This window comes from Gorilla gorilla, chromosome 4 (assembly GCF_029281585.2).
Source record: "Gorilla gorilla gorilla isolate KB3781 chromosome 4, NHGRI_mGorGor1-v2.1_pri, whole genome shotgun sequence".
NCBI classification, from domain to species: Eukaryota; Metazoa; Chordata; class Mammalia; order Primates; family Hominidae; genus Gorilla; species Gorilla gorilla.
In genome coordinates this window covers 99,140,348-99,164,981 of record NC_073228.2, presented here as the reverse complement: position 1 = coordinate 99,164,981, position 24,634 = coordinate 99,140,348, and the positions used below count along the sequence as shown (strand labels likewise).

Genomic DNA, 24,634 nt, shown 5'->3' with positions numbered 1-24,634 from the left:
GTCTACTCTGTTGACTGTTTCTTTTGCTGTACAGAAGCTCTTTAGCTTAAGTCCCATTTGTCTATTTTTGTTTTTGTTGCATTTGCTTTTGAAGTCTTCACCTTAAATTCTTTGCGTAAGTCAATATCCAGAAGAGTTTTTCCTAGGGTTTCTTCTAGGATTTTTCTAGTTTGAGGTTTTCCATTTAAGTCTTTAATCCATCTTGAATAAATTTTTATATACGATGAGAGATAAGGGTCCAGTTTCATTCTTCTGCATGTGGCTAGCCAGTTTTCCCAGCACTATTTATCAAATAGGGTGTTCTTTCCCCATTGCTTATTTTTGTTGAATTTTTTGAAGATCAGTTGGTTGTGGGTGTGTGGCTTTATTTCTGGGTTCTCTATTCTGTTCCATTGATCTATATATTTATTTTTGTAGCAGTGCCATGCTGCTTTGGTTATTATAGCCTTGTAGTATAGTTGGAAGTCATGTAATATGATACTTCCAGCTTTGTTCTTTTTGCTTAGGATTGCTTTGGATATTCAGGCTCTTTTTTGGTTCCATATACATTTTAGAATTTTTTTTCTAATTCCATGAAAAATGACATTGGTAATTTGATAGGAATTGTGATGAATCTATAGATTGCTTTGGGCAGTATGGTCATTTTAATGATATTGATTCTTCCAAGTCATGAGCATGGAATGTTTTTCCATTCATTTATGTCATCTGTGACTTCTTTCAACAGTGTTTTGTAATTCTCATTGTAGAGATCTTTTACCTCTTTGGTTAAATGTATTCCTAGGTATTTTGGTTTTTTGTGTGTGGCTATTGTAAGTGGGATTGAGTTCTTACTTTTGTTCCCAGCTTGAACATTATTGGTGTATAGAAATGCTACTGACTTGTGTACATTGATCTTCTGTCCTGAAACTTCACTGAATTCATTTATCAGGTCTAGGAACCTTTTGCCAGAATCTTTAGGGCTTTCTAGCTATTGGATCACGTTGTCAGTGAATACAGATAATTTGGCTTCCTTTTTTTCCTACTTGGATACTTTTTGTTTCTTTCTGTTGCCTGATTGCTCTGGCTAGGACTCCTATGTTGAATAGAAGTGGTAAGAGTGGACATCTGTCTTGTTCCAGTTTGTAGGGGAAATGCTTCTAATCGTGTCCATTCAGTGTGATGTTAGCTATGGGTTTGTCATAAATTTGTTTTATTATTTTTAGATATGTTTCCTCAATGCCTGGTTTGTTGAGAGTTTTTATCATGAAAAAATGTTGGATTTTATGACGTGCTTTTTCTGCTTCTACTGAGATAGTCATATGGTTTTTGTTCTTATTCTGTTTATGTGGTGCATCACACTTGTTGATTCGTGTATGTGGAAACCATCTTTGCATCCCAGAAATAAAACCCAAATGGATTGTGATGAATTACCTTTTGTGGTGCTGCTGGATTTGGCTTGCTAGTATTTTATTGACAGTTTTTGTGTCTATGTTCATTAGGGCTATTGACCTGTAGTTTTTGTTGTTGTTGTTGTGTCCCTATCAGATTTTGGTATCAGGATGACACTGGTTTTATAGAATGAATTAGATAGAAATACCTCCTACTCAATTTTATGGAATAGTTTTAGTAAAACTGGTATCAGCTCTTCTTTGAGCATCTGGTAGAATTCAGGGCTTTTATTTGGTTGGTAGATTTTTTATTACTGATTATATTTCGTTACTTATTGTTTTGTAAGGGATTTCAATATCTTCCTGGTTCAATCTTGGAAGGTTGCATGTTTCCAGGAAATTATCTGTTTCCTCTGCATTTTCTAATTTGTGTGCATGGAGATGTTCATAATAGTCTCTGAGGAACTTTTGTATTCCTTTTGATCTTTTGTAGTTTCAGTTGTAATGTCACCCTGGTCATTTGATATTGTGCTTATTTGAACCTTCTCTCTTTTTTTCTTGGTTAATCTAGCTGCTGGTCTATCAATTCTGTTTATCCTTTTGAAGAACCAACTGTTCATTTTGTTGATCCTTTGCATAATTTTTTTGCTCTAAATTTCATTTAGTTCTGCTCTAACCTTTGTTATTTCTTTTCTTCTGCTAACTTTAGGTTTGGTTTGTTCTTGTTTTGCTTGTTGTGGGTGTCATGTTAGGTTGTTAATTGGGGACCTTTGTATCTTTCTGATGTAGGCATTTATTACTACAGACTTTCCTCTTACCACTGCTTTTGCTGTATTCCAGAGGTTCGGGTATGTTTTCTCTCTATTTTTATTTGTGTCAAAAATTTTTTTTATTTCCATCTTAACTTTGTTGTTTACCCAAAGTTCTTCGGAAACAAGACTTTTTAGTTTCCATGTACTTGTATGGTTTTGAGAGTTCCTCTTGATATTTATTTCTAATTTAATTCCACTGTGGTCCTAGAAGATGCTTTATATGATTTCAGTTATTTTGAATTTATTGGGACTTGCTTTATGATGAAGCATGTGGTCAATTTTAGAAAATGTTCCATGCACAGATGAGAATGTATATCCTGTGGTTGTTGGGTGGATTATTCTGTAGATGTCTGGTAGGTCCATTTGGTCAAAAGTCCAATTTAAGTCCGGAGTTTCTTTGTTAGTTGTCTGCCTCAATGATCTATCTAGTGCTGTCAGTAGAGTGTTGAAGCCCCCTACTATTATTGTATGGCTGGTTATCTCTTTTCTTAGGTCTAGCAGTATTTGTTTTGTAAATCTGGGTGCTCTATCATTGAGTGCATATATATTCAGGATGGGTAAGTCTTCTTGTTGGAGGAATCTTTTATCATTACATAATGCCCTTATTTGTCCTTTTTACTGTTGTTGATTTAAACTCTGTTTTATCTGATACAAGAATAGCAACCACAGTTCTTTATTGTTTTCCATTTGTGTGCTAGATCCTTCATTTTCCCTTTACTTTGAGCCTGTGGATGTCATTCCACATGAGATGTGCTCTTGAAGGCAACAAAAAATTGGATCTTTGTTGCTGTTGTCCCGTTTGCCACTCTATGTCTTTTTAGTGGAGCATTTAGGCTGTTTATGTTCAAGGCTAATGTTAGTATATGAGATTTTGTTCCTGTCATAGTATTGTTAGCTGAGCCTTGTACTTAACTGTGTTTTTATGATAGCATGTATCATTCTTTCTTTCCATGTTTAGAACTCCTTGACCATTTCTTGTAGGACCAGTCTTGTGGTGATGAATTTCCTTAGTGTTTGCTCATCTGGAAAAGACTTTATTTCTCCTTTGTTTATGAAACTTAATTTTTTTAGGAGGACATGAAATTCTTGGCTGGCATTTTTCTCTCAAAGAAAGCTAAAAGCATGCCTCCAATCTCTTCTGGCTTGTAAGGTTTCTGCTGAGAAGTCCACTGTTAGTTTGATGGGATTTCCTTTATAGGTAATTTGGCTCTTTTCTCTATCTTCCTTTAAGATTTTTTTTTCTTTCATGTTGACCTTGGAAAATCAGACGACTCTATGTCTTGGGGATGGTTATCTTGTATAGTGTTTTGCAGGTGTTCTCTGAGTTTCCTGTATCTGGATGTTGACCTCACTAGCAAGATTAGGAAAATTTTCTTGAACTAGTCCCTTAAATAAGTTTTCTGAGTTCCTACTTTTTTTTCTCTCAGACTGCCATTAAATCATAGATTTGTTTGCTTTACATAATCTCATATTTCTTGAAAGCTTTGTTCATTTTTTAATTTTTTTAAAATTTTTGTCTGACTCAGATAATTTGAAAGACTGATCTTCAAACTCTGAAATTCATTCTTTTGCTTGGTTAGTCTGTTGTTAAAGCATGTCTTTAGTGAACTTTTCTATTCTGGAGTTCTATTTTTTTTAAATGTAGCTGTCTTGTCTTTCATATCCTGAATTGTTTTTCTGGCTTCTTTGTGTTGGATATCTGCTTTCTATTGGATATCACTGAGTTTCCTTGCAACCTATATTTTGAGTTCTTTATCTGTTTTTTCAAACTATTTAATTTGGTTAGGATCCATTGCTAGAGAGTGAGAGTAATCCTTTAAAAGTATCAAGACATTGTGGCTTTTTGTACTGCTGGAGCTTTTTGTGCTGATTCCTTCTCATCTGCTTCTTATTTTTGAATTCGCCATCATTTGTATGAGACTTTTTAAAAAATATCATTTTTCCCTTGAGGGTATGACTGTGGTGTATGTTGCATATAATCAGTTGACTTATTTTCTGGATACTTGCAGAGGGCTAAGGCTCTGGATGTGTCTCTTGGGTTGTATATAGCTTCTATGCTGTGGCTTTCTCAGATGCTGCTTGTTGTACTGGTGTATTTATTGGATGCATGAGCCAACATATGACCTCCTGTGGGGCTGAGAGTGTGGAGTTTCAGGAAGCTTATCTCATGGACTAGGACTAAGCCCTCTGGTAGCAGGTTTTGTGTTGGGTGGTGCAGCTCAGGCTTCAGTCCAGTATATAGCAGTTAAGAATAGGAGCTGACTTGATCTTAGGTCGGCTGATGTTGAGTGGGAACACCCACCCTGAAGGGGTATTGGCAGGAAGAGATTGTGTTGTGGTACACTGAAGTCTTGGGGGAAAGTGGTGGAGCATGCATCAGCTCCTCATCTTGAGCCAACAGGTATGTGATCTGCTTCTCTATCACTTCCCTGTTGCAGGGTTCATGACTTCCGGTTCACAAAGACTTTGTCCTTTGCTTCCCCACTGCAGTGCAGGTACAGGCCATGGATATACCCCTCTGAGGGCTACCACCAAAATGGGCTCAGGTGAGAACCTCCTCCCTAGGCCAGATCAGGCAACTCTGCAACTTATCTGTCCTCCCTTGCTAGAACGCTGCCGCTCTGTGTAGGGAATGGGAGTTGGACCCTGCTCTTTGTGTAAGCTGTGCTTGCCAATGTCAGAGCAGGTTGTGGTGTATAGTTGTGGGGGCTTTGGTGGTGGAGTAACTCAAGGGCAGAGAAACCACATGCAAGGCAGTGGAACCACAAGTGTACAATCAGTATGGCACCTGATACCTAATTTCAAACCTGAGGGGAGTGCAACCATACTCGTGCAAACTGGCCACCAAGTTCTCTGTCTCCAGGAAGTTCCCAAATCACCACAGATAGCATTGCCCTGAGTCACAAGGTCAGAGGGGTTCCCCAACAGTCTGGCTGTCAGGAGATTGTCAGAGAGGTGAGAGGAGCAGAGAAGCACTCTCACCAAGTCTTTCCATGGGGTCTGAGTTCTTTGGGAGTCAATCTATGCCGGATTCTTGCTGCTTTCCTTATTTGTGCCCCAGCTTCTTCCCGTGGATTCTCCAAGAGGTCCTGGCTCTCTTCCCTCACTTTCCCATTTGGAACTTGTCTATTCACAGTCACTTTAATCTTTCTGAGGAGAACTAGCATCCGATGTCTCTGGTCAGCCATCTTGAGAAAAGGAAAGAAAATTCACAAGGACTTTTTTTAAAGAAATAGAAAATGAGGCTTCTAGAGCTCAAAATCTTTCCCTATGCCTCACAGCAATTTAATACCATAACTAGGCTTTGTGTCCATGTCTTTGTGCTCTGACTCCTATAATATTTCCTCTATCTTATAATAGATCTCCTCATCACCTGCCTCTAAATAACCACTTATATTTGAACAATTTCTTACAGTTACAAACACTTTTACATTTTTTTTTTTTTTGAGACAGAGTCTCGCTCTGTCACCCAGGCTGTAGTGCAGTGGCCTAATCTCTGCTCCCTACAACCTCGGCCTCCGGGATCAAAATTCTCCTGCCTCAGTCTCCTGTATACCTGGGATTACAGGCACGCACCACCACACCTGGCTAATTTTTGTATTTTTAGTAGAGACTGGGTTTCACCATGTTGGTCAGGCTGGTCTCGAACTCCTGACCTCACGATCGCCCGCCTTGGTCTCCCAAAGTGCTGGGATTACAGGCGTGAGACACCGTGCCCGGCCTAGATATTTTATCTCATAATCAGAACAGTGTTTATGAGATATCTATTACCTATTTTAAAGATTAGAAAACAAATATCAGACAGGATAGTATTTTTGGCTGAAGTTAAATAATTGCTATCTCACCTGTGCTTTCTTCAACAAAATTTGTATCTTTCAACACAAAGTCTGTTTACATGGTCTAATTTAAAAAGAGAGTGGTCCATCTACATAAGGCTTAAGAAAAGAGAATTTTATTTGCTTTGGCTCAGGTTATTTTATATACTGTATGTGTAGGTGGAAAGGTTATTAGTGATAATGAAGCAATGCCACACAGAGCAGTCTATTTAGCAGACAATCCACGGGTGAGTAATCAGTGTTGTGGGAGTCCCAGAAAAGACATTCTGGGAGCACTGAATTTCATACTTTTTTATACAGCAGTAAATGTTGCCATTTATTGGGTCTGAGTATTTATTGGCCCATTTTGTTTAGTTTGGACCACCAGGAAACCAAAACCCCAGAATTAAACCTAGGGTTGTAGTTCAGTTCAAAAACAAAGTATAGTAAAGCTTTGTTATGACCAGAGGATTGGACTTTTCTGCTTTCTGGTAATCTGAAGGCTAACTTACCATTATAACCATGCATTCTAGTTTACCTGGGACAGTTTCGTTTCTACCTGTTTCTACCGTATCATTATTAATAGCACTCCCTTTCACTCTCCAAAGTATCCTATTTTGAATGATCAGTTACATGGCCATCCTAACCATAGACTTTCTCCCAATTCTTGTTGAAATGTTCATTTTAAAAAACATGAAGTTTTTCCTTACTTAGTAGCTGCAGAGCATTGACCTTATTTGGCCTTTGAGTGGTGAGCTAGTCCCTCAGGGGTGCTGTGCATGAATATCACACAGAACTATGGAGGAAGAAGGTGGATGCATGAAGTGATTTCTGTCTGCAGCCTCTCTCTGCAGCTCACTTTCCCTATATTACTGTATTCTGACACTCATGGATTTCCTGTGTTAACTGGTTGCTCTCTTGATCCTTGGCTTCTTTTGCTCGGTCTCGTTCTTTTCTTATTCTATTCTGTTGTAAGGGCCAAGGACTCACTGAAGCTGTCTCAAAGAAGGCCAGAAGAGGTAAGAAGGTCAGCAGGAACCACACAGACATTCAAGAGTACAGAGCAGTGGACCCTCAGCTCCCAGACGTACTTCAGGCTTTCAGCAGTGGGAGCTCATAGATCTTCACTCTCCTGTCCAATATTGTCATTACTGTGCTTCGGTTGCTTGGTCTGTGTCTGTATGCCCTGTTACAATGTCACACTCCACCCTCTACTATATGTAGTTTTCCACCCCATACTTCTGCTAATTATAGCATCTGTTTCCTGACTTGAGGTTACACGTGGCCTTCTGGCCTCTCCAGCTTCTTTATTATGACTCTGCAGCTTAGCAGCTACTGTTAACTTTTTCTTCTCTCTGAAATTCATTCTAATCATCTTTGCCTACTAATACTCTCTGCTAAATAACAACCTGGCACCAGCCAGCCTGCTCACTGTCTGCCCTTAGTTTAGACACCCAGCTCATGTCTAATCAGCTATGAGCAAGGGGCAAGGGATTTACATTTACTTGGAACCAAGCATAAGCTTTTCTTTCCATTGCGGCTGTAAATTAGACACCATGGCTGACATACGTAGTGGGGTGCACCCATTATTTGCCATAATTTTTCCCATTCTGTGTGAGGTCTTTAAAGTCACTCAATCAATTGACTTCCAGCTAATCATAGTGTTTCCTTGACAGATACTTGAGCTTCATTGAACTTTGAATATCTCTGTGGCTTTTGAATTCTGTTTTTGAAAATTAGGTTTTAAAAAGCTTTGATTTCCACTTAATGGATATTTCACTGTACAGGTTTTCAGTGTCATAGACTGTACACATGTTTTCAGTGTCATAGAAAGTAGAAACTGATCATGACTAGGTAGAAATCTTCAATGATATCTTTGACAACATTGCTAAATTTTAAAAGTCGAAAATTGAATATCTGTCACGAAGTTTTAACTTTAAGTGGGCTTTATTGACAGACAAAGTTAGATCTGCAGTGATCATGGCCTGAGTGTATGAAACATTTATGGAATAATGTAACCAATCTACAATCCACTTGGCATGGTAATACTAAGAGCACACCAGGAAATTCCCTAGAAGCCAGGCATACCCCTCCCCCACTGTACAGTGCTACAATAAACCTCCTGCTTTTTAATTGATAATAAGAATGAGATTCTGTGATTTGCAACAAAATGGAGGGAATTGGAGATCATTTTGTTAAGCGAAATAAGCCAGGCACAGAAAGACAAACTTTGCATGGTCTCACTTATTTGTGGGAGCTAAAAATTAAAACAGTGGAGATAGAGAGTAGAAGGAGAGTAGAAGGTTACCAGAGAGTGGGAAGGGTAGTTGGGGGTTGAGGGGAAGAGGGGAGGGTTAATGGGTACAAAAAGTAGTTAGAAAGAATGAATAAGACCTAGAATTTGCCAGCACAACAGGGTGACTGTAGTAAAAAATAATTTAATTGTACATTTTAAAGTAACTAAAGGTATATAATTGGATTGTATGTAACACAAAGGGTAAATGCTTGAGGTGATGAGTATCCCATTTAACCTGATGAAATTATAATGCATTGCATGTCTGTATCAAAATATCTCATGAAACCCATAAATATATATACTATGTACCCACAAAAATTAAAAATTAAAATTAAAAATTAAAAGAATCAATCATGCCAGCTAACAGAGTAACCCCTTTATTTTTTCCTGTAATGAAAATTTCAAAAAGGTCAGGAGGCATTCCCAACTTCTATTTTACCAGCACCTTTATATCTTCTGGTGGAAGCTCTCTTTATTTATGTAAAAAGACCTCCCAAGCAGCAGAGCCTAAAGTCACTGGGACCCTTCTGTTGATTCCCACACATATTACTCAGGTGTTTCATGATATAAATAAGAAAAGTCTGGAGAATCTTTGTGCATAGTTTTCACAAAGACTTGCTTCTATAACTGGCGCAAGGATCAAGCTAGTTTGCCTATTGAAATTACTTGAGGGGCTGTTGGGAAAAGAAAAATTGATTGTCAGGCTGGGTCCTACCCTCAGAGTTCCTGAAGTCCAGCCAGAGCCAGTAGTCTATCTAAAATGAGGGAAGGAGGAGTTGAGCATAAGGAAATTTGGCATCACCATGTATGGTAATGACTGCAGTTCAAGCAAGACAAGAAGGCCTTCTGCAAAAATGGTGGCTTGCTGAGATAGAAGATGTGAATGCTCTGGTTATTAACTACTCTTCCATGATTTTTTCTGACTTTCCTGTAAATGACCTGATAAGGCTGTGAATTTATCCTGTGTTATAATCTGCAACTTAAAACTTTGTACTTTGCATCTGATTTTTGGCTTTAGCCCCCAAACTTTTGAGTATTACCATAGAAACTTCTTAATCTTCAAACTGTGCCTAGAACTCTGAATTTTAAATTTTGAGCTTTTTTTATTTGTCTGCAGGTGGATATATAGTTTTTCCAACTCCATTTATTAAAGAGACTGTACTTTCCCCATTGTGTATTCTTGACATCTCTATCAAAACTCAGTTGATCATAAATGTATCAGTTTATTTCTGGGCTCTTTGTTTTATTTCATTTGTTAGTATGTCTATTTTTATGTCAGTACCTCGTTGTTTTGATTATTATCACTTTGTAATCGATTTTGAAATCTGATAGTGTGATGCCTCCAGCTTTGTTCTTTTCACTGAAGATGGCTTTGGTCATTCAGGTTTGTCTATGACTTCATACAAATTTTAGATTATTTATTCTATTTCTGTGAATAACGTCATTGAAATTATGATAGAGATTGCATTGAATCTGTAGATCCCATTGATTAATATGGACATTTTAACAATACTAATTCTCCTAATCCATGAATATGTACAATCCTTCCTTTCTTGTGTGTCATCTTCAATATCTCCCATCAATGTTCTATAGTTTTCAATACACAGATCTTTCACCTTCTTGATTAAACCTACTCCTAAGTATTTTTTATGATATTGTAAATAGGATTGTTTTCTTAATTTCTTTTTCAGATAGTTTGTTGTTGGCATATGGAAATACCACTGGTTTTTGTAAGTTGATTTTGTCTCCTGCAACTTTAATGAATTCCATTATCAATTCTAACAGTTTGGGGTGGCGTTTAGGGGGGTGTGTGTGTGTGTGTGTGTGTGAGTGTATGTATTTGAATGCCTTTCATTTCTTTATCTTGCCTAATTGCCTTGGCTAGGACTTCTAGTACTATGTTGAATAGGGGTGTTGAAAGTGGGTATCCTTGTCTTATTTCTGATCTTAGAGGAAAAGCCTTCAAATTTTCAATTTTGAGCATGATGTTAGCTATGGACTTGTCATATATGGTGTTTACTGTGTTGAGAAACAATCCTTATATAACTAATTTGTTGAGAGCTTTTATCACAAAAGAATGTTGAATTTTGTCAAATGCTTTTCATATATCCATTGAGATTATAAGGTGGTTTTTGGCCTTGATTCTTTGAATATGGTGAGCCACATTTATTGATATGCCATATCCTTTTTAGACTCTTATCTCACTCTTTATACAAAAATCAACTCAAAATGGATTAAAGACTTAAGCATAAGACCTGAAATTGTAAAACTACCAGAAGAAAAAAATCAAGGAAAGCTCTGTGACATTGGTCTTGGAAGTGATTTCTTTGATAAGACCCCAAAAGCAGAGGCAACAAAAGCAAAAATAGACAAAATGGGATTGCATCAAATTGAAAAGCTTCTGCACAACAAAGAAAACAATTAACAGGGAAAAGACCATCCGTAGATTAGGACAAAATATTTGCAAGTCATACATCCAATAAGGAACTAGTGTCCAAAATAGACGAAGGCACTAAAAATAACTGCACAGATCATTAACTTCTTATAACTGCTAAATTCTGTGAAAGTGCCATTTTCTTGGTTACAAAAAGCAGACCACAAGAGCAGACAACTTAGATATATCATTCAGGATATTTAAAATTTCAGAGGTGAACAAAGTTTGTTTTAGAGCTTTTAATATATGTGAGCCTAGCACTTCAGATACATATTTCCTAAGATATCTTTATGTTTGGAAGCTTCATAAACACTTTTTAAAAGATACTTTACAATAAAGAAATACACATTTATTTCTAGCATCCCTCCATAATCAGCCTGCTGATTTTCTTCTTGGAACCACTATAGTGAGCCTGAAAGGAGATGTCTCTCTAGATCCACTAAAGTTCTTGATGTTCTTTTATGGAGTTGGGCGATCCCTGGAGCTGACACAGTGGTGGCCTGGAGTTGCTTCTCCTCTCATTTCTGCTGTCTACCGTGGGTGTCACCATCCTCCCAGGAGTGCAGCTCAAACTTCTGTGTGACTCACCCACTGTTTCCCACATCTTGTCAGTTGGCAAATTCAGTTGATCGAATCTCTTCAAACTCTCAAATCCATCTTTTGTTTTTGTTACCACTGGTCAGATGAAGCTCTTGTGACTTAAACTGAACAGTCGTAAATCCTTTTAAATAATTTCTAGATCCATGGGATTTCTCTACTCTCATCCCTCTTACAGAGGGAAAAGGCCAGGGTTTTGTTCATTGCTGAAATCTAAGCATTTGGCCCAGAGCATAAAACATGTAAGGCAGTAAGTGTGTGTTCACTGGAGCCTGGTTCTATTGTTTCTGTCTTCAAAAGCCTGTGATGGTTTCATGTTGCCCACAGACTGAAACCTCCTTAGCTGGGCCTCACTGTATATCAGTCTTCCTTTCCACCTTATTTCTCATACAATCTAGTGATGCGCTTTTTGGTGATTGCTTACCATCGGGCTCATGTTGATTTTTTCTGATGCTCCCTCCTTCCAAATCTTCACTTGTCAAAGTCCTGCACAGATTTTCAGACCCTGCTCCATGGTTATCTTTATGAGGCCTCCTGAGAGTCTCCTCCCATCATAATTGATCCACTGTCCTTCTCTCCCAATGACTTCATACCTTCAGTATATTACAGTCAGTCTTTTATTATAGCTCCTGAATGGACAGGGTTTCATTTTAAGTGCTAATTTTTGTCAGTTGGTAATGGCTGCCTACAGCACTGTATTGAGAAGGATTCTAAGGGTATACCTGGGTTCCTCAAACAGGGTGCCAAAGCAGATTGGATGCATTACATGAGTGTAGGAGAAGAGAGAGAACAAACTGCCCATGGATTCGCCAACTTTATTTAGATTCCCATTGATGTTTCTACTCTGCTGGATCAGGTGCTCGTAAAGACATCTTTCTATCCTTGTAGCCTCTAGCATAATTCATTTTCAATTTGAAGCTTAAATACTCTATTCCCTGATTTTAAAGGTTCATAATTTAAAATGACAAATATGGCATTTGAGATAGAATGTGGTAATGGAAAATAAAGATATAAAGTGCTAGTGAAATGGTCCTTGAAGACTGGGTAGGAAGACACGGGAAACAAGAAGGGAAGGCAGCCCTGGTCAAGAGTGAAGGATGAAGATACAAGTTTTTAAAGTGTAAGTTCTATTCTGTTAAGGAAAAATGATCCAGAATTTGTGGAAGAGAAGTGAAGGCTCAGTTTATAATGATAGGCTTGAGTTAGGTTGGTGCAAAAGTAATTGCATTGAAAGTAATGGTAGAAACCACAATTGCTTTTGCACCAACCTAATATATCATGGGAGCTATGAGCACCTTCCTAAGAAGTATGGGTATACTCAAGTATGCTGACGTATGATAGATGGTTTTGAACATAATCATGATTGTACATTAAAGTGAACAAATTCACAGTGCCAAGTAGAGTCTACTCCGGAAATATGAAGATGATTCAATGTTACAAAAATCTATCAACCAAAAATTCTGTATGATCTTATTAACATATGCTGAAAATCTATTGATAAAATTCAGCAGTGCCTTTTTTTTTTAAATTATTATTATTATTTTTTTTTTTTTATTTTTTTATTATACTTTAAGTTTTAGGGTACATGTGCTCATTGTGCAGGTTAGTTACATATGTATACATGTGCCATGTTGGTGCGCTGCACCCACTAACTCGTCATCTAGCATTAGGTATATCTCCCAATGCTATCCCTCCCCCCTCCCCCCACCCCACAACAGTCCCCAGAGTGTGATATTCCCCTTCCTGTGTCCATGTGTTCTCATTGTTCAATTCCCACCTATGAGTGAGAATATGCGGTGTTTGGTTTTTTGTTCTTGCGATAGTTTACTGAGAATGATGGTTTCCAATTTCATCCATGTCCCTACAAAAGACATGAACTCATCATTTTTTATGGCTGCATAGTATTCCATGGTGTATATGTGCCACATTTTCTTAATCCAGTCTATCATTGTTGGACATTTGGGTTGGTTCCAAGTCTTTGCTATTGTGAATAATGCCGCAATAAACATACGTGTGCATGTGTCTTTATAGCAGCATGATTTATAGTCCTTTGGGTATATACCCAGTAATGGGATGGCTGGGTCAAATGGTATTTCTAGTTCTAGATCCCTGAGGAATCGCCACACTGACTTCCACAATGGTTGAACTAGTTTACAGTCCCACCAACAGTGTAAAAGTGTTCCTATTTCTCCACATCCTCTCCAGCACCTGTTGTTTCCTGACTTTTTAATGATTGCCATTCTAACTGGTGTGAGATGATATCTCATAGTGGTTTTGATTTGCATTTCTCTGATGGCCAGTGATGATGAGCATTTTTTCATGTGTTTTTTGGCTGCATAAATGTCTTCTTTTGAGAAGTGTCTGTTCATATCCTTCGCCCACTTTTTGATGGGGTTGTTTGTTTTTTTCTTGTAAATTTGTTTGAGTTCATTGTAGATTCTGGATATTAGCCCTTTGTCAGATGAGTAGGTTGCAAAAATTTTCTCCCATGTTGTAGGTTGCCTGTTCACTATGATGGTAGTTTCTTTTGCTGTGCAGAAGCTCTTTAGTTTAATTAGATCCCATTTGTCAATTTTGTCTTTTGTTGCCATTGCTTTTGGTGTTTTGGACATGAAGTCCTTGCCCACGCCTATGTCCTGAATGGTAATGCCTAGGTTTTCTTCTAGGGTTTTTATGGTTTTAGGTCTAACGTTTAAATCTTTAATCCATCTTGAATTGATTTTTGTATAAGGTGTAAGGAAGGGATCCAGTTTCAGCTTTCTACATATGGCTAGCCAGTTTTCTCAGCACCATTTATTAAATAGGGAATCCTTTCCCCATTGCTTGTTTTTCTCAGGTTTGTCAAAGATCAGATAGTTGTAGGTATGCGGCGTTATTTCTGAGGGCTCTGTTCTGTTCCATTGATCTATATCTCTGTTTTGGTACCAGTACCATGCTGTTTTGGTTACTGTAGCCTTGTAGTATAGTTTGAAGTCAGGTAGTGTGATGCCTCCAGCTTTGTTCTTTTGGCTTAGGATTGACTTGGCAATGCGGGCTCTTTTTTGGTTCCATATGAACTTTAAAGTAGTTTTTTCCAATTCTGTGAAGAAAGTCATTGGTAGCTTGATGGGGATGGCATTGAATCTGTAAATGACCTTGGGCAGTATGGCCATTTTCACGATATTGATTCTTCCTACCCATGAGCATGGAATGTTCTTCCATTTGTTTGTATCCTCTTTTATTTCCTTGAGCAGTGGTTTGTAGTTCTCCTTGAAGAGGTCCTTCACATCCCTTGTAAGTTGGATTCCTAGGTATTTTATTCTCTTTGAAGCAGTTGTGAATGGGAGTTCACTCATGATTTGGCTCTCTGTTTGTCTGTTGTTGGTGTATAAGAATGCTTGTGATTTTTGTACATTGATTTTGTATCCTGAGACTTTGCTGAAGTTGCTTATCAGCTTAAGGAGATTTTGGGCTGAGACAATGGGGTTTTCTAGATAAACAATCATGTCGTCTGCAAACAGGGACAATTTGACTTCCTCTTTTCCTAATTGAATACCCTTTATTTCCTTCTCCTGCCTGATTGCCCTGGCCAGAACTTCCAACACTATGTTGAATAGGAGTGGTGAGAGAGGGCATCCCTGTCTTGTGCCCGTTTTCAAAGGGAATGCTTCCAGTTTTTGCCCATTCAGTATGATATTGGCTGTGGGTTTGTCATAGATAGCTCTTATTATTTTGAAATACGTTCCATCAATACCTAATTTATTGAGAGTTTTTAGCATGAAGGGTTGTTGAATTTTGTCAAAGGCTTTTTCTGCATCTATTGAGATAATCATGTGGTTTTTGTCTTTGGCACTGTTTATATGCTGGATTACATTTATTGATTTGCGTATATTGAACCAGCCTTGCATCCCAGGGATGAAGCCCACTTGATCATGGTGGATAAGCTTTTTGATGTGCTGCTGGATTCGGTTTGCCAGTATTTTATTGAGGATTTTTGCATCAATGTTCATCAAGGATATTGGTCTAAAATTCTCTTTTTTGGTTGTGTCTCTGCCCGGCTTTGGTATCAGAATGATGCTGGCCTCATAAAATGAGTTAGGGAGGATTCCCTCTTTTTCTATTGATTGGAATAGTTTCAGAAGCAATGGTACCAGTTCCTCCTTGTACCTCTTGTAGAATTCGGCTGTGAATCCATCTGGTCCTGGACTCTTTTTGGTTGGTAAACTATTGATTATTGCCACAATTTCAGCTCCTGTTATTGGTCTATTCAGAGATTCAACTTCTTCCTGGTTTAGTCTTGGGAGAGTGTATGTGTCAAGGAATGTATCCATTTCTTCTAGATTTTCTAGTTTATTTGCGTAGAGGTGTTTGTAGTATTCTCTGATGGTAGTTTGTATTTCTGTGGGATCGGTGGTGATATCCCCTTTATCATTTTTTATTGTGTCTATTTGATTCTTCTCTCTTTTTTTCTTTATTAGTCTTGCTAGCGGTCTATCAATTTTGTTGATCCTTTCAAAAAACCAGCTTCTGGATTCATTGATTTTTTTAAGGGTTTTTTGTGTCTCTATTTCCTTCAGTTCTGCTCTGATTTTAGTTATTTCTTGCCTTCTGCTAGCTTTTGAGTGTGTTTGCTCTTGCTTTTCTAGTTCTTTTAATTGTGATGTTAGGGTGTCAATTTTGGATCTTTCCTGCTTTCTCTTGTGGGCATTTAGTGCTATAAATTTCCCTCTACACACTGCTTTGAATGCATCCCAGAGATTCTGGTATGTTGTGTCTTTGTTCTCGTTGGTTTCAAAGAACATCTTTATTTCTGCCTTCATTTCGTTATGTACCCAGTAGTCATTCAGGAGCAGGTTGTTCAGTTTCCATGTAGTTGAGCGGCTTTGAGTGAGATTTTTAATCCTGAGTTCTAGATTGATTGCACTGTGGTCTGAGAGATAGTTTGTTATAATATCTGTTCTTTTACATTTGCTGAGGAGAGCTTTACTTCCAACTATGTGGTCAATTTTGGAATAGGCGTGGTGTGGTGCTGAAAAAAATGTATATTCTGTTGATTTGGGGTGGAGAGTTCTGTAGATGTCTATTAGGTCCGCTTGGTGCAGAGCTGAGTTCAATTCCTGGGTATCCTTGTTGACTTTCTGTCTCGTTGATCTGTCTAATGTTGACAGTGGGGTGTTAAAGTCTCCCATTATTAATGTGTGGGAGTCTAAGTCTCTTTGTAGGTCACTCAGGACTTGCTTTATGAATCTGGGTGCTCCTGTATTGGGTGCATATATATTTAGGATAGTTAGCTCCTCTTGTTGAATTGATCCCTTTACCATTATGTAATGGCCTTCTTTGTCTCTTTTGATCTTTGTTGGTTTAAAGTCTGTTTTATCAGAGACTAGGATTGCAACCCCTGCCTTTTTTTGTTTTCCATTTGCTTGGTAGATCTTCCTCCATCCTTTTATTTTGAGCCTATGTGTGTCTCTGCACGTGAGATGGGTTTCCTGAATACAGCACACTGATGGGTCTTGACTCTTTATCCAACTTGCCAGTCTGTGTCTTTTAATTGGAGAATTTAGTCCATTTACATTTAAAGTCAATATTGTTATGTGTGAATTTGATCCTGTCATTATGATGTTAGCTGGTGATTTTGCTCATTAGTTGATGCAGTTTCTTCCTAGTCTCGATGGTCTTTACATTTTGGCATGATTTTGCAGCGGCTGGTACCGGTTGTTCCTTTCCATGTTTAGCACTTCCTTCAGGAGCTCTTTTAGGGCAGGCCTGGTGGTGACAAAATCTCTCAGCATTTGCTTGTCTGTAAAGTATTTTATTCCTCCTTCACTTATGAAGCTTAGTTTGGCTGGATATGAAATTCTGGGTTGAAAATTCTTTTCTTTAAGAATGTTGAATATTGGCCCCCACTCTCTTCTGGCTTGTAGAGTTTCTGCCGAGAAATCCGCTGTTAGTCTGATGGGCTTCCCTTTGAGGGTAACCCGACCTTTCTCTCTGGCTGCCCTTAACATTTTTTCCTTCATTTCAACTTTGGTGAATCTGACAATTATGTGTCTTGGAGTTGCTCTTCTCGAGGAGTATCTTTGTGGCGTTCTCTGTATTTCCTGAATCTGAATGTTGGCCAGCCTTGCTAGATTGGGGAAGTTCTCCTGGATAATATCCTGCAGAGTGTTTTCCAACTTGGTTCCATTCTCCGCATCACTTTCAGGTACACCAATCAGACGTAGATTTGGTCTTTTCACATAGTCCCATATTTCTTGGAGGCTTTGCTCATTTCTTTTTATTCTTTTTTCTCTAGACTTCCCTTCTCGCTTCATTTCATTCATTTCATCTTCCATTGCTGATACCCTTTCTTCCAGTTGATCGCATCGGCTCCTGAGGCTTCTGCATTCTTCACATAGTTCTTGAGCCTTGGTTTTCAGCTCCATCAGCTCCTTTAAGCACTTCTCTGTATTGGTTATTCTAGTTATACATTCGTCTAAACTTTTTTCAAAGTTTTCAACTTCTTTGCCTTTGGTTTGAATGTCCTCCCGTAGCTCAGAGTAATTTGATCGTCTGAAGCCTTCTTCTCTCAGCTCGTCAAAATCATTCTCCATCCAGCTTTGTTCCGTTGCTGGTGAGGAACTGCGTTCCTTTGGAGGAGGAGAGGTGCTCTGCGTTTTAGAGTTTCCAGTTTTTCTGTTCTGTTTTTTCCCCATCTTTGTGGTTTTATCTACTTTTGGTCTTTGATGATGGTGATGTACAGATGGGTTTTCGGTGTGGATGTCCTTTCTGTTTGTTAGTTTTCCTTCTAACAGACAGGACCCTCAGCTGCAGGTCTGTTGGAATACCCTGCCGTGGGAGGTGTCAGTGTGCCCCTGCTGGGGGGTGCCTCCCAGTTAGGCTGCTCAGGGGTCAGGGGTCAGGGACCCACTTGAGGAGGCAGTCTGCCCGTTCTCAGATCTCCAGCTGCGTGCTGGGAGAACCACTGCTCTCTTCAAAGCTCAGATGGAAATGCAGAGATCACCCGTCTTCTGCGTCGCTCACGCTGGGAGCTGTAGACCGGAGCTGTTCCTATTCGGCCATCTTAGCAGTGCCTTTTTTAAAGCACAAGTAAATTAAGAGAAGAAAAAGCCTAAGCTTCATAAACATCATGTTAAATTGTGAAATACTAAAAGGCATGCACATTATAATCAAATCTAATTCAGAAATGTTCACTGTTTTCACCATTTTTAACAGTCTTTAGAAGATAACACAATAAGATTTAAAAATAAATAATTGAAGTATTAGAAAATAAGAGTCAAAAAGGCATTATATACAGACAATATGATTTCTATACACAGGCAACCCAGAATATGACTTGAAAAGTGACAGAATATAAAGTCAGTACATAAAATAATATTTTTCCATTATACTAGAAATAACCTTATCAGAATGGAAATGGAAAAGAATTATTCCTTTTACAATAGAAACAAAACCCATAAAATACCCAAGAATAAATTAAGCTAGATAGAGATGAAAGAAGAAAAATAAGATTGTATTGAAGGGCATACAACAGAACCTGAAATGATGGAAAGTTCTATTTTCCTTAAAGGAAAATACTTAATATCATGAAATTATAAATTCTTCCTGTTAATCTAGAAACTCAATGCAGTTCAAATCGAAATTTTGTACTTTTTGTTTCATTTTTGGAAACTGACAATAGCTAACATTTATTGAGTGCTTACTATGTGCCAAGCACTATTTGTTTTTATTTTTTATTTTTTCACCCAGTAGTAAATAACAAACCAGCCAGGCAATATTTTAACATCTTATATGCGTTAATGCTCACAACCTGACAAGGAGGTAGTAGTATTAGTTTAGTCCCACTTTACAGGTAAGAAAATGGAAGCAAAAATCAGTTATGTAATTTCTCAAGCTCACACAATTAGTAAGTGGCAGGATTCGAACCTAGATGGTCTGGCTCAGCTAAACCAGCAAGCTATTTCAGCTTCATCGGGAAGAATACAAATGCGATAATAATCAAGAAGCTTTTGAAAAACAAGAAAGAAGGGAGCTACATATTCTAACAAATATTAGAATTTAAAGTCATTGTAATCACATGGTATAGTATTGACACAGAAGTAAGCAGATCATGGGGACTTCAGAAACAGATCCAACTGTATATGGGAACTTAATGTATTATAAAGGGAAAAAGGGCTTATATAATGGGCAGTGTTACGATTCCAGGTGAGAACTAAGAAAACACATAGGTTCCTATTTCACACAGTACATTTAAAATATATTTCACATGATTAGAAGATAAATAAAACTTAAAATTATAAAAGGAATTTTAAAATATATGAGAATCAATACGTACTGCCATGATATGGAAAACATTATTAGGCAAGATAAGAAATACAGAAGTCATTAGAGGGGAAAAAAAGGACAGCTTTAACTGCTTAATAGTTTCTCTATGACCACATATACCATCTACAAAGATCAAAGAAACAAGATGACACTGGGAGGAAATATTTGCATTAGATTTGGTAGAGAAACTGTTCTATATGACATTTTAAAAAAGACTAACAACACAGCAGAAAAGAGAACAAAGGATATAAATTAGAAGTTTGTAGAAGAGGAAATGACTACAGCAAATAAATATAAGTCCGGAGAAGTTATGTCTTAACTAAATGTTAAATTCTAAAACTGCAGAAGTGAAAAATCTAGTGTAGTTAAAATTATCTTTGGAAATTCCTTAACCTGCACATAAAGTATAATACATATTTGAAAATATAGAACCTGATACTCTACAAATTCTATGCGTGCTAAACTTCAAGAAGCACTGAACATAGCAATGAAGACTACAAAATATACACCTGTCTAAGCCTTCAATTTTTTCTGGCTTTAGAATACCTGTCAAAACAGTAGAGGAAGATGCAGGGCATGTAGAAAATTCTCCTTTTCCTGCAGATTTTATTCCATTTTTTATGAAGTAGAAAACCTATATAAGCTTAATATTTATGAATAGATTTGTTTATTTGGAAACAATGTATATAAAAGAACCTAATGAAAAGCTTGAAACACAATTGGACCTCAACAAAGTTTGCTGGGTCTGAATTTAAATCTTGCTTATTAATTAGACCCACGTATACACTGTTCTTTGAAAACTTGTTTAGAAAATCTTGATTGGCTTCCTTTCTTTCCAAGTTGGAATCTTCTGTATGGCTTAGTGAACAGCTGTCACGCTCTTGTCCTTTACACTGGTTTCAAGACTCCTCACCCATAGTTCTGGAAATATGTGCTGAAGGAAGATAACATGTTTTGTGCCCTAAACTTGAAAAAAATTAGAACAATTAGTAACATCCTAGACTGACTAAGGTGTGGAAAATAGGCACTCTTGTACACTTTTGATAGAAGCGTGAATTATTTAAACCTTTTGGAAAACCTTTTGGAAAAATTCATTCTGTAAACTTTTTCAAGAGAAATGAAAGCACCAGTCCTCCGTGGCAAACAAAGAAACTAACACAAATGTCCATCAATAGGAAAATAATGGAAGAAATTATGCTATTCCTACACTGGGAAAAAATATTGTGTCTCAAAAAAAAAAGTGGTTACTAGGGGTGGGGGTGTGGAAGGAAAAGAGGAGATGTTGGCCAAAGTGTACAGACTTTCAGCTGTAAGATGAGTAAGTTCAGGGGATCCAATACACAGCGTGGTGACTATGGTTAACAGTACTGAATTGTGTACTTGAAATTCACTTCAATGTCCTCACCACAAAACAAAACAAAAGGGTAAACAAGTGAGGTGAAAGATGTGTTAACTAACTTGATTGTGGTAATCAATGTCCAAAACGTACGTATATTGAATCATCATGTTGTATATCATAAAATCATACAATTTTGTCAATTATGGCTCAATAAAGTTAGAACATTTGAAAGAGAAAGATCTGTATGTATTGACTAGAAAAGTGCCCATGATGTTTTTCTAGAAATTGTTGATAATAGACAAAATATAATACTATCTTTGTTTAAAACTAGTGAAAACTGAAAGCCCAACCACAAAAAACCAAACCTATATGTATGTGTTTATGTTTGCATAAGACTTTTAAAAGTGTGAAAAATATTTCCCAAATTGTTGTCATTGGTGGCCACAATCAGATGGGTAAGGGAAGAGCAAGACAATCACTTTACTTTTTACTCCTTTGTTGTTTGAAGGCCTGATCCAAATGAGTGGTAATAGGAATTGAAAGAAAAAGACAATTGGGAGATGTCATACAGAAATGGAGTGGGGGGATTTGACAACTATTTGGATGTGGGTGGGAATGAAATGAAGAAGTCAAAGATGGCTCAGCGATTTCTAGGCTGAGTGACTGAGGGATCATTTATAGAAACAAGGATATCATGAGAAGGTGGAGTGAATTATTTTTTATTGTTACCAGAGGACAGACAATGAGTTCAGGTTGTCAATCAAAGCTGTGCTGCCTCTTGTTTTAACTAATAATTGCTCCAACAGCAAAGCTATTTGCCTTGGTCTTAAAACCTCAAAAAAAAAAATGCTGCTTTAACGAACAAATGTAGGGTATGTGAATTATATACCGTAAAGATTGTTTAAATGCTGCTTTATTGTTTCATTTTATGTGAATTATGGAATTAAAAGACTGTTGTCTGTTATTTTACCTCATCCATGCATATTCTGAGACAAAAGGACATTTCCTTTTGAATCAGAAAAAAAAATTATAAGAATTTAAATTAATCCCAAACACACAAAGAAAAGCTTTCCTATTGTATAGAGTGGCAGAGACTACAAAATATGACCTCAAGAATTTTTACTACGTGTTTCATTTGTGTTGTTTCAATATCGTTATTCCTCTTGTAATTCGATGCCTAGTAAATTACTAAGAGTATATTGTTGCTAAAAATATATTCTATAGAGGCAGCCTCACAAACATTTTTAGATCTAGGAATAGCTGATGTACTTTTATTCCATAGAAAACAGCACTAGAAATTTAGCCCCATCGAGAATATATTTCTTGCAAATATTGCCAAAATGCTAGGTGAATTTATTTCTATATAATTAAATGTTATGTTGGGGCTGAAGCAGAAGTGCTTAATTCATAGGTATGAGCTTTTCTGCACAGATAAATGAGTCAGCAGTCACCTGAATCAATCATTTTAATTTTAATTTCCAGTTAGGTAGAAGTCAACTGCTCTTGCACTCTTATTCTCCACTCATCGTTGATTATGTTTTCACTTCAGACAGTATTTCTATGTTCATATTTCTTAGTTGAATTGTGTGGAGACTTCCATAGGAAATGTTTTTATATTCCATTTGTTATCCATAATCTGAATTAAAACAGGACATTTCTGTAACTGCTATGTTTTTGAGTCTAAAGAATTTCATAAATTTCAAAACCTTCAGAGAACTGAGTGATTATGAGACTGTATGAAATCAGAAGATTATTTATTTTATTGACTAATTCTTATAATTTGGGTTAAGCTATATATGGTCCCCCTTTAGAGAAAATAGAACAGAGATAATAAATTTAATATTTTTTATATTTCGTGTTTTCCAGAAAATAAACACTGCTGGAACCAGTAATGCAGAAGTCCCCTTGGCTGATCCCGGAATGTACCAGCTGGACATTACATTAAGAAGGGGTCAAAGTTTAGCTGCTCGAGATCGAGGAGGTAAGAGCATAAGAGCAATATCACCTAGAAGCTTTTTTATGTGTTTATGACAAACTTTGTTTTCCACGTGATTGCCTGAGTTATAAAAAATTAACTAGAATATAATTTTTAGAAGCTTGAATTCAAAGACACAGTTTGACACATTACTTGACTCCTGTGACCATGGTGGAAGACGTTTTGATGCAAGTTCCAAAACTCTGACTTATTCTCAACCCAGACAGCAAAGTCCCTATCAAACTGCTGACAAATTAGACTCTAAATCATATGTAATTACTGACATAATTGGTTACATAAGTGAGGCATATATTTGAAGCCATGTCGGAACTTACCTTTTGGTAGACCTGAAATTCTTTTTGCTACATACATTTGCTCAGTTGAATCTGCTTGCATTGCAGGACCCAGGACTAATATCTCTCCAAAACTTCAGAGATTCCTAAGAAGTGATCTTTTGAGGCCTGGTCAGATCTGGCAGTAGTCTCATGGTGGATTAAACACATTTTGTAGGGCATGACGAAGGATAAGATAAGGCAAATACTCTTAAGTTCCCGGATTCCAAATCCCAACGCAATCTCTTGATGAACTAGGATAGGACACATGAGGGATTTCTTGAACCCAGGATAGAGGCAGGACCAAGAATAGACCCCAGATAGGCTGTATAGCATCCTTTGCACATTTTGAATATGAGCGCTGCAGGAGGTGGATACACTGAGGGCCCTGAGAGCCCCCAATTCCAAAGGAGGCTGAGTTTGGGTGTCACTCCTCCTGCCAGGAGGAAGGAGAGTCCCCAAGCCTTGCTAACTCATTGTCAGACAACCCTGAGAGTGCTCCTGGCACCATAGGATCCTGTTTTGTTCCTCCTACCCTATTTGACATCATATTTAAGGAATAGAAGGAACCAGATTAGGGCTGCAATTTTAATTTGTCTCCTATATCTAAAGGAATAAAATAGAGAAAAATAATTTAATATAATACTAGAGTATTGTTTGACTAGGAACTGTACAAATATTAGATTCAATTGTTAAGTAAAAACTAGTAAATATCAAACATTCTTGGCTGGGTGTGGTGGCTCATACCTGTAATCCCAGCATTTTGGGAGGCCGACATGGGAGGATTACTTGAGGCCAGGAGCTTGAGACCGGCCTGGGCAACACAGTGAGAGCTTGTCTCTACAAAACATTAAAAAAAGTTTAAAAAGACATTCTTAGTGAGGAAATGTGTGATTGATAATATTAGAATTTAAAAAGATAGGAGAAGTTTTCAAAATAACTGTCTGGTTTAGTAGCTAAGGACACATGGTTATTGAATTGAACTGCCTGTTTCCAAAGAAGACACAAATTAGATAAAGAAAATAATGCAAATAACAAAGTATTATTTTGCTATATTTACAGTGTATACAACTTTTTTTAGTTTTCAAAGTACTCTCAGTTATATCATTCGATCTAAAACAGAATTGGACTTGGCAACAGAAAATCAAAATTTTAGTCCTACATATGCCCCCAACAATTTGAAATGCATATATATACAATAATTTATTGTAGCATTGTTTATAATTATAAAATATAGGCAATAATCTAAATACCCATAAATAGGGGAGTGGTTGAATAAACTATGGCATATCTACATGGCAGAATACTATGGAGCTGTAAAAATAAATAATGAAAATCTCTAGAAATTGATATGGAAAAATGT

At 37.3% G+C, this 24,634-nt stretch overlaps 1 protein-coding gene across 13 annotated transcripts in view; it reads left to right on the top strand.

Moving 5' to 3' along the window:
* Nucleotides 1-24,634, top strand: part of MCTP1 (multiple C2 and transmembrane domain containing 1) — a 606,796-nt gene that overhangs the window by 269,914 nt on the left and 312,248 nt on the right. For all 13 annotated transcript variants that reach the window (XM_031011415.3, XM_031011414.3, XM_031011413.3 and 10 more), the window contains exon 2: nt 22,831-22,945. In XM_031011415.3, the coding sequence (XP_030867275.2) occupies nt 22,831-22,945 (115 nt within the window). The remainder of the gene's footprint in view (nt 1-22,830; nt 22,946-24,634) is intronic.